This window comes from Poecilia latipinna, unplaced genomic scaffold, assembly GCF_001443285.1.
Source record: "Poecilia latipinna isolate Pla-1442-1.1 unplaced genomic scaffold, P_latipinna-1.0 Scaffold1525, whole genome shotgun sequence".
Lineage (NCBI taxonomy): Eukaryota > Metazoa > Chordata > Actinopteri > Cyprinodontiformes > Poeciliidae > Poecilia > Poecilia latipinna.
Genome location: NW_015114141.1, coordinates 56,189 through 67,425, shown reverse-complemented (window position 1 = coordinate 67,425; position 11,237 = coordinate 56,189). Strand labels below are relative to the sequence as shown.

Sequence of the window (11,237 nt, the reverse complement as noted above, 5' to 3'; positions counted from 1 at the left end):
AGTGGAGAAAAGACGCTGAAGGTGAAACAAAATGCCGATTTCAACTGAACTAAGCCACCGACTGAAACTAGGCCGCTTTAACGAGACAATATTTGCACTTTTCTTGGCTTAGAAACGGGACTTGGTGCGCAAAAATTTCCATTTTGAACAGTTTTGTGCTTCATTTGGGTCTCAACTGCTTCAACCAACAGACTAAGAGCTTTAAAAGAAAAAACAACTAATCGTTTCTGGGAATAAGTTCATGGTTTTAGGTGTCTGGAAAATTAAAAAACATTCAGAATGTAACGTCACAAACCTGCAGGCTCTGCCTCTAGCAACCCCAGTCCGGTACCTCGCAACCCAAGTGGAGCTCCAGCACGTTTGGTCAGCTGGATTTAAAGCTGCTAGGAAAGACATTCTTGTTGGTTGTGCAGAATTCTCCACTTCTGCTTTTCAAAGATGTACGGTTGCATAATTGCGCATTGGTTTGCAGCCATTTTCACGTGCGAGTGTAAATGTTGAGTTGGGCATCGTGGCAGCTACTACTGCCAAAAAAACAGCTCATTCTGAAAGGAGCTCAAAACTGGCAGAAGTGAGCAGACTGCCTAATTGTGGATTACATTATTTAGCACAAAATAATTCTAAGATATTGAGATTTCAACCATTCATCTTTGAAAAGCAGAAGTGAAGCCTCCTGCACAACCAACAAGGAGCAGGTGGTTTCTGGATGGTGAGTCAACAACAAAAACATATCTTCTCCAGCAGCCATTGCTCAGCAAATACACCGGTAAAACCAGCTGACCAAAGGTGCTGGAGCTCCGCTTGGGTTGCTAGGTAACAGGTTAGGCTTGGCCGGTGTTGCTAGGTAACAGTGCTGTGTCCCCAGAGTGTGGCTTAATCAGGAGGTTTTTGAACTGGATCATTTTCCAGTCACCAAAAGATACGAACTTGTTGGCTGAATGTTTTTTTTCAAGCGCTTAAAATCATCATTTGAATGTATTTTCTATTTGTTTTGGGTATTTCTCCAAGATGTAATGGCTTTGTTTGATTATCTAAAAAAACACCTAAGTGAGAAACGTCAGAAGGAATAGATCAGTAATGGTGAGTGTGGACAGGGGTTCTTTATAGCAGCTTGTCAATGTGTAGGAAATATTAGCGTTTCTCCAAATCAATGTGACCCACTTCATCATCTTTAATCTGAGCTGATATTCAGTCCAGTTGCTGCTGAGGATGTGTCTGCCTCCGTCAGCCTGGCGCAGTGCGGAGGCTTATGCCACGGGAGGAGAGCGGAGAGCCGCAGTGGCTCGTGCCTGCGATTTAGAAAGCTTTCCTCCTGAGCTCTCAGCACCGTCTGCTAAGTAAGGCGATCTGTACACCATGAAAGAGCAAAGAGCTGGACGGATACTTTCCTGAATCATGGGGAGGCGACATATTGTCACATTACCAGAAGACGTCACTCTCAGCAGACCCTTCATTAGTCTTGATGTGTTCAGAAGTAACTTAATGTTCATTATTTAACGGTTTCTTTCCATGTTGCAGCAACGATAGAGCAACAGTAATGAATTTTACCAACAAAACCTTTGCGTGCGATTACACCAATGTGGGTGGAGCCAAGAGAGACTGAGGGAATGAGTGAAGAATTAAACAAATTTACATGAAATGTACAACTGAAATAAATCACTAAAATCTCTAAACTAATATAATATTCAGACTCTAAAATGAGTAAATTTGAACTCCACGTCCAGGCAGTTAGGTCACACCCCCCCGTTGGTGTTAAATTAAGTCTTTTGTTCATTTTTATTTTTTAAATGAAGTGTTTTTGAATGAAGTTTTTAAGTTTAGGTAGATTATTCTGCTGCTCCCCTCCTACTCCACATGGCTCAGTTGGTGCAAACGACACCCAAGTCACCAAGGGGTCAGTCACTTAGCAGAGCGCAAGCATCTTTCCACTGGCACATCAAAGCCCGAGATCGAAATCCAAGTCTTCCCGCTACCTCATCAAGTGAAAGTTATGTTGACTTTGCGGAAATCTAATCCAATGATGACCAGATATGGCGACTGACCGAGTCATGCTGCTGGCTTCTCTGGCTTAAATGGTGACATTCAAGTCCAGGTTTATCTCAGCAGCTGAGACGTGTCTGCGGATTGGTTCCCAACGAGCACAAGGCCCGCCGAAAGAGCCCAACCTTCAGAAATAATGCCACCTGAACAACACGCTTCTACATGCTATGATTTTTTTAAAGGGGACCCGTTAAGTTAAAATTCACATTTTCCACATTTTTGTACTTCCATTTGTGCCTCTAATGATTCCTAAAAAAAAAAAAAAAAACACACACCACCCCCAGACGCTTTTTTGGTGTCTGGAAAGTGAGTTGTTTCAAAAACCTTCTGAATGTAAAGTCACATCAGCCCAGCCGGTTACCTAGCAACTCCAGTGGAATTCCGCCCGTTACCTAGCAACCCAAGCGGAGTTCCAGTGCTTTTGGTCAGCTGGTTTTGCCGCTGTATAATGGCTGCTGGAAAAGACAAGTGTTTTGTTATTGACTTAACATCCAGAAACAACTTGTTGCATTCTTGTTGGTTGTGCAGGAGGCTCTACTTCTGCTTTTCAAAGATGTATGGCTGATTTCTGCAAAAAATGTGACAAACATGTTTTGAATAGCCCATAGACATATTCTAACCTTTAAGTTTTACTTTATTGGAGACAGAATAACCTTGAAGAAAGAGAGAGAGTGAGAGGATGAGAAAAACCTCAAAGGCTTAGAAAAACTGGAAAGTACTTGAGGATAAAGCAGAGAAATCAAGCATTGCTAATCATCTCAATTTGAAGCAGTCACTCAGAGTGTAATCCCAACACAACGGGGGAAAAGATAAATCAAGGCCTGGGTAATGGAGGAAGATTTAGCACTGAAACTGGGGCACTTCTCTCTATTCAAAGAGACATAACAGTACACAGAACAGACCTCTGCGCTGAATGACTCATGCTGTGATAAAAACTAAATTATAAAACGCTGATCATGACCATCTGCAGGCAAAGGACACTGCAGTTGTAACCTTTTCAAGGTACGGTTATTGCTGTGTGACGCAAGCGTTTTTCAGGAGTTTACAGCTTCCACAGTTCAAACGACGCTGTACAACACAACGAAACCTTCAACCCTCCTCCTCCTTTTGCCCCAAGTCACAGACCAGAATAGCTCCCTCACATCTGAAGCTCATCGCCAACAATAGCAATGAGTGTTTGGATGATGGGAGGCAGTTTGAGCGACGGCGGCACGGCGACTACAGACTCTCACTTGTACTTTAAAGGAATCGGTTTTGAGCATCAGTGGCTACAGCTCGGCTTCAGTGGGTTTCCAATGTCTTTCCTTTTGATGGGTTTTTAACTTTATGAACTCATTGCTTTGTAGAAAGTATTCCCAATCTGGTTATTCTGTGTTTCACTGTCTCTTTTCCAGATTGAGTCATTGGTTCTGTTTCCATTACAAATTTTTGTTTATATTCTGCCAACATCAGGGGGGGAAAAAAAACACAATTTCACAATTGCAGTGTTTCCATTAAAAATTAAATCAAATTAAAATCACATGTGAATAAGCTTGTTCACGGTAGCGATGGATGTCACAGTCGCATGAGATGAATTCATAATTCAGCCATCAGAGGAGCCGTTGGCATCTTATTCAGGCGTTGGAGCGATAAACGTTATATTTGGGAACAACAACATGTGCGGCGTTTTGGGGAAACTGTGCAGAAGAGCTTTAGATTCAACACATTCGAATGACAACTTTCTATGAACTACGAGACGCTGTGAACTGCAGGTTGTCCAACAAAAAAAACAAAGACAAACCATCATCCTCCGACCACTTCCTGTCGTCTTGTTTGTCGTTTCTGCCAGCAGTAATACCTGGTTGTTGATTGTGTGACTCATGTGATGCGAAACGTGTTTTTTTTTTTCTTTTGCGCAATTTTGCGAAATAAATCCATTTCAAAACCAACTCAACCTAACGTCTTACAGAAAAACAAGTTTTTTGGAAATTGGGTTGTTCCCAATTTCTCTCTGTACTCTCTGTGAAATTAAGCACATTTTACAGAGAGTACGCCTGGTCCAATGCCACTTTGTCTCTATTCTGGATTGAGACACTGATGAAGCTATTAGTGGCAATTTTTCCAGATAAACTTCTAACACTAATTTATATGACTGTCTGGTAAACTTTCAGCTGAATAAACGGTTAATTCTTTAGGTAGCCAAATGTTTCTGTTCATGCTCTTATTTTGAAGTGGTTTAAAACAGTTTACGCAGCAGTTCTGTTTCCTGCTCTCATGTTTTCTATTGGTTTTGATGCATTGTGGGTATCAACATGGTTAAATTGATGGCGTTAGCAATTTAGCATTAGCTTTTGCTAAATGCTATGTTGGTTTAGCGGAACAAATATTTATGATTAGCGCTTTAGCACAGCTAATCGTTTAGCTAGCGGCCATGAATTCTGCTGTACATATAATGTAGGATGAATCAAACATGTTGGTGCTACATTAATAAACTAAACGGCTCATTATTTGCTTGGTTTGGAGTCGCGGCCTTGAACTGCAAACGAAATGAAACTCGATGTTTACTCTCATTTTAAGTTTCATCTGGCTCTCCACCTACTGCTGTATTTTTAAGAGCTACTTGTTGCTCCAACCAGCAGCTAAATTTGTTGTTGCCTCCAGCAAACAGTAGTCCTCTAACGCTGCTTTTTTTAATGCCGCAGGGCAGCTTGTTGTGTCTGTAAACAGAAGTGATGAATGTCAGGGAACGAGAGGCTGGGCAAACAACACGAGCCTGCAGACATTTTGAGTTAAATAATAAAAGGATTTTGGGTTTCTGAACAGAACGCTGCATTTAAACTTCCTGCAATTATAAAAGAACCATTTTATCTGAACAAAACGACAGAACATTCATCTCCTGTTCACTTCTCAGTTCAACCATCAGAACAATCTTTTCTTGCATATAATTAGCTCTGCATTAAATGGATCTACATCAGAGCAACACTTTTTTATTACATCTTTTGATCCATTACTGGAGGGCGAGACAATATTAGCAGAAAGAAGAAGCTGAGAGAAAAACAATCCTGCCTTGGCATCAACTTTCTGTCTCTGCCTGCCCTTCATCCCAAACACCAAACAGTCCAGGCCCGGCCCCCGGAGCCAGACCGAGCCACAGTGTGAGTCACCGCTGAACAAAAAACACTTTCATAACGGCACAGGCGCACGCTGCTGGCAGTTTAATGAGGAGAGGGTGGAAAGTGACGGTTATCTTCCATTCGGTCAAGCCTGGATGGATGCTCAACAGGCTTTGGACGCACATCCTGCAGATCCCTGGCAGAACGAAACGGTTCCCTCCTGTTCGCTTTCTGTTTTCGCTTCTTGTCACATTTAAATGTTTCAGTCTTTTTTTTTTTTGCCAAAATCATCTTTTGGCAAAGAGTGGAGATTTTTTTATTTGATTTATTGTTTGTTCCTGTCCCTATGTGAAAAAGTAATTTCCATCTTAATATGGCAATTTACGGAAGAGGATTACGGACATTCAGACTTTTTTCCTCAAATTTTTCAAAATTCTCCTTTTTTTCCCGATAATTTATTTTTTCTCTGAATTCCCATGGTTCCCATGTTTCTGACTTTTTCCTCAGAATCATCAGAAATTGTTTAGCATGTTTATGGACCATCAGGAAAATCTAGTCTTAAAATTCAAATCTACCAAACAAATTCGGGGCAGTCTTTCAATCTGGATAAAGTTCACATTTATAAATCCTATGAGATTTAGGGAAGAAACGTATGTGATCATTTTCATACACTAACAACATAATTATAGAATGTTTGATTATTTGGATTATAAATTTACACAGAATTAGAAACTTTAAAGTCAAAATTACTATTGTTTTTTTATTGGCTCTAATCCTCTTCTGTAGAAATTAGCTGCAATTATCCATGTTTTTTGGTTTATTGTCACAAACCACACGGGCTTGATTATCTTAATCAAACAATATTTCTCCATCATAAGGTGGGCAGAAATATGTTAAAATCGATCCATAGGTGGCGCCGTTATTACATCCGTAAACAGAGCGTTGAAGTGTGACATCTACGTTCTTCCTCTGCGCAGCAAAGTTTGATTACAGTTGAATTTAACCAGTAGTATAAACAACCAAGCAAAAAAATAAAAATAAAACATCCAGTATTGAGAATTAAGACCAGTTGGTCGAACCAAACCTGAGCTCTTTCCGTTGCTTTGACATGTCAAACTGCGTTTTGGGCCACCTTGTTATGATGACCCAACCCAGTAATGCACTGACCCATCTGGAAAGGGTTACCACGCCACTTCTCAGAGGCTTCAGCGAACCACAACAGGGGCCATTATCCAGTAATGGAGAAAACATGGAACAGTCGTGGACCTTTTAAGGAACGGCAGGCAAAACCAGTAATCCATCACAAATTAACCCAGAACAAAAACTATAAGAACTCCAGGCCTCAGTTAGGATAAGCAATCATGATTCAACAATAACAGAAAAAAATCATCAGTGTGAGGCAAAACCACCTCTAACCAAAAAGAACATGAAGTCCCATCTCACAGTTTCCACAACACATCTTATGAAATATTCCAAGACCTACATATGGAGTAAAACTATCAGCAGTTCAGAAGGAGAATGCTACGTTGACAGTCATCACACATTCAACGGCGCAGCAAATGGAAAAATTAGCTCCAATCACATGAATGATACAAAAAAAAAAAGCAACAGAAAAACACTGCAAACAAAAACAGAAGTCCTCCAGACCACTAGGGGGAGTCAACCACCAAATCAAATGGGACTCTCAGTCAAGACGGGATGTCAAGATTTAATGGGACGTACAGGAGGAAAGAGCGTTGCACTGCAGTGTTTTACAACATTATAGAACACCAACATGTTTACAGAAGTAGTTTTACTCCCCCTAGTGGTCTGGAGGACTTCTGTTTTCAAGTTTGCAGTTTTTGCTTCTTGTGGAATTTCCACTTATTTTTTGTTCACAGCATTTTCTGTTGCATTTGATTTTTGAATTTGTTTGTTTTGGAGTTATGAGTTGGTTTGCTTTGCATTTCCCACTTGTCGGCTACCGTATCAACACGATGCCGAAATAACTGAAATCAAATATCTGTTTTTGATGGGGTTTTTAAACGGTGACGGAAAAAATCCGACAGCATCTGTCATTTTGACAGACTACACACACCTGACGACTCGATGCAGTCACACAGTTTCAACTTTACACAACATTGAGGAGCTCACTAAAATCAATCAACGTAACAAAAATTCCCAACAGAGAGACGATGGCAGGATTATTCTTCCACAAAGGGGAGTGTTTGCTGGATCAGGCACTGTTCACAGAGTCTTGCCAACTTCTGATCATTTGGTGAAATGTTACCCGATTTCAAAACTTCATCACTGCAGAGAAAATCTGAATGAATTCAACTTAATGATGACACAATGTGGATTATCTGTTCTGCTTGTTGAATAATAATTAAACAAAATAAAAATGAAATGTCAGATTTTTAAAATAACTTATTTTTCACTGTTGCTCAAATTGACGGACAAACGAAGAAGTTCACCTCGATCTCTGATGTTTTTTGTTTTTTTTTTGCTTCGTTAAGATACAGATCAAACAAAAAAAGTGGCCTCAACAAAGTTGGATTCAACTCTGACTAAGATACGACCTAAAACTGGTCATTCAAGCTCAAAACAAGAGACATTTTAGTGAGCCAAAATTCCTCTATGGCGACGTAAACGACTGTTGGATCCAATACTGGATGGCAGTTTAAACAAATCGATTTGGATCGGCTGTTTCCTTTAGAAAAGCAGCCATTATTTAAAAACTGCTTCTTTTTACTTTGTCACAACACGGTGAAAACAGATGAAATCAGTTAAGGGGTCAGACATGTTTTCACAGCTCGGTATTTCTCAGTCCCACAGGCGTTGGACGCACTTTGCTCTAAATCCCAAAGCCATGAGCTGCAAGGCTTCTGTCACCTTCCCAAGATGGCTGGCCGGACAAAACGGAGAGCGAGACGCTAAACGGGAAGCTTCAGAAGCGAGAGATGAACACTGCGCAGATGAGCGGACCCATCCGCCTCCTCCCTTACATGGCGGCGTCCTCCAGCTGCTATGAACTCATTCATTCCCCTAAAAGGATGCCGCATTCCCCCCCTCTTGGATTACGAGAGGCGATTCAGAATAATCCCTCTGAGAATGAAATTTTAAAAAAGAGGTAAAAATAGTGGGGAGAGGAAAATCTGGCAGATATTCACAGGTCCTCCAGACGCAGCGCATTACTATCTGCCTATGGAATGACAATTATTTCCAGAGTGGATTCATAATGACACAAACTGCAGCCCCACGCAAAAAGGAGCAGCACAGGAACTTGGAGAGAGAGCGCCAATAATGACACCGTATTTGGGCCACAGCAAACAGAAAAGGAGCAAATTTCAACCAAAACACTCAGAAAGGCTTAGATCAATCTCAGGAATTTTATAGAGAAACAGAAATTTATGACAAAAGAAAAAAAAATCTGAAATTCTGAGGTTAGTCTCAGAAACTTTCCATGAAAAATCTTTGAAATTATGAGCTCCAAAAGTTGCTAGAAAAAATTAGAAATTATAATAATCTGAGAAATTTTCTAGAAAAAAGGTGGAAATTTCTAAATTTGAAAGGTTGAAAATTTGCTGAAAGGAAATTCAGAAATTTTGAGATTAATTTCACAAATTTTCTAGAAATTTTTTTTAAATGTCTGAGTTTGAAAGGTTAAAAACTTACCCCAAAAATTCAGAAATTTCACAAATTTTCTAGAAAAAAATGTGTAAATTTCTGAGTTCAACGGGTCAAAAATCTTTGACTTTTGAAGCTCAGAAAATTTCCGAATGTCAAAAATTTTAAATTTGAAACCATATTTTTTTCTAGAAAATCTCTGACAATCACAATAAAGGAGGAATAAATTTCCTCCTGTTAAGCACATTTTTGACTTTTTATAAATGTCCTTGCTTTTTCTAGAAAATTTATCAGATTAATCTAAAATCTTTTTGGCGGATATTTGCTCTTTTTTTTATATCTACAATGAGCCCAATACTCCATTATAGCAAAAAACAAACACAATCTCAACGTGAAAGAAAAAAATAATTTCCCAACTCCTCAGGAAACAGATCCTGAATCCAAACTCCAGCTGTATAGTTAAATCCTACAGAAGTGATTCCTCTAGGAAACAGAAACCTGCATCGCTGCCCAGCTTGAGCGGAGCACAGCTGAGCAATACGAGTCTCTGCAAACGATACAGCCTCAGCGATATTTATTGACACATATTTCCATGATGAGCGAAAGGCGGGACAGCCTGCTGTTACCTTTAGGTGGGAAGTAGGATTTGCTTTCAGCTTTGTGGGGCCAATCCACCACCAGGTGCCCATAGCGGCGGAAACTGTTGGTGATTTCATCTGTGGGGGAAAAACAAGGAGAAGAAAATGTGAAATGCGATGAGTTTTCTCATATGGTAGTGAAAGCAAGAACTCGATGTGGAGCGAAACGCCACATTGAGAGGATTGTTTTTCTTTTTTCCCCAGTTGTTGAGGCAAGCAGCCGCTGCATTAAACATGAAATGGGGTGAATTGGGCTGTGGATACGCCACAGAGCACGTAATGCGCCTTTACTCAGTAGAGCATGTTCTTAAAACATATAAAAGTAAACGGGCCTCTTAAATTAAACAGCTCCGGACGGAAGGCGACGAACTGCAAAATCACAAAATATTTTAATATAGTTTCTATTGCAAATATCTAAATAGACTTGAAATAAGACAAAACTAACTCATAAGTAACTTTTCAGCAAAATATAGAGGCCTGTTTTAAGAAAATAATTCCTAAACATTGAAGAAAAAGTTCTAGTTCCACTGGCAGATTATTTCACAACCGTTTCCTAGCAACGCCAGCCAAGCCCAGCCCGTTACCTAGCAACCCAGTTCTAGTTCCACTGGCAGATTATTTCACTTATAACAAAACATTTTCCCCAAATTATATGCAAGTAATCTGTGAATAGAACTAGTTATTTTTCATCAATTATAAGGAATTATTTACTTAAAATAAACTCCTATAATTTGCTGAAAAGTTACTGAGCACCGATTGTACACATTATGTACCATCATCCATATTGAATATAACAACAGATTATTGTACAAGGGTCTATAAGTACAATTAGTAACAACTACAAATTAGAAGTTGATTATCTGACAAAAATTATCCAATTTTTAAAGTGCAGAAAACAATTTGAGATGTGGCTCTTATGTAGAAAACTAATGTCGCTGGTTTGCCTCCACTGTAAAAACAACATCCTGCCAAATATTTTCATTTAGTTTTTGTGCAAATATCTTAGTACACTTGAAAAAAGACCAAATAAACTATTTAACAAGAAATAGAAGCTTTTTTTAGGTCAATATTTCTTGAATATTGATCAGATGTACTAGTTGCATGTAAAAATGTTTTATTTTTTTGTATTTTTAACTTGTTTCAGGAGGGTATTTTTTTGCAGTTTAGTGTCAATGTGCCCGCAAATGGAGTTGATAAATGTCAGCGTGACTGTAACAGGCAAAAAGTCAAAACTACTGCGTGTTCTGGGAAGTTTCCAACTGGGAAAAATGAGCATAATACGTATCAGGGTGAAACTCGCTGCAAAAAATGAAAATAAAAAGTAAGAAAAAAATTTCCTTTACCTTCATCTATATCGGGAGGAAGACCTCCGACGAACACTTTCCTGGAGTAGCGCTCCATCCTCTCGCCGTTCTGACAGCGGGTCGGCGAGTTCAGGCCCGGGGTCAGGGAGGGGTCACCGTGGCCGTCGTCAAGGAAACCATCCTCAAAGGGGAAGAGACAGGAGCGACCTGGACGGGGGCGGAAAGGTGAAAAGAACAGCAGAAAAGATGGAGAGAGAGGAGGAAGGAGAGTAACGGGGGGATAAAGAAAGCCTGAAGTCAGAGTGTGAAGAGACGGTGAGTTTTTACTGCAGATTCATGCCTAAAGCTCATAAACTACAACTTTATTTCTAATTATCACTGTGCAGCGTTTCTTTCCACAAAAGTAATCGCAAAAAGAGAAGCTGTGAATGAATAAAAAAAGTTATATATATATATATATATATATATATATATATATATATATATATATATATAAGTATATAAACATCTGGAGAAATTTTTGTTTTTTCTCTGCGCTCTCTGTGTCTTTATATTTT

The 11,237-nt window shown here is 39.5% G+C and overlaps 1 protein-coding gene across 4 annotated transcripts in view; it reads right to left on the bottom strand.

Annotated features, from left to right (window-relative positions):
* cpeb3 (cytoplasmic polyadenylation element binding protein 3) overlaps positions 1-11,237 on the bottom strand; it is a 48,172-nt gene that overhangs the window by 8,106 nt on the left and 28,829 nt on the right. For all 4 annotated transcript variants that reach the window (XM_015058235.1, XM_015058234.1, XM_015058236.1 and 1 more), the window contains 2 exons: positions 10,720-10,887; positions 9,365-9,454 (listed from right to left, as the gene is read on the bottom strand). In XM_015058235.1, the coding sequence (XP_014913721.1) occupies positions 9,365-9,454; positions 10,720-10,887 (258 nt within the window). The remainder of the gene's footprint in view (positions 1-9,364; positions 9,455-10,719; positions 10,888-11,237) is intronic.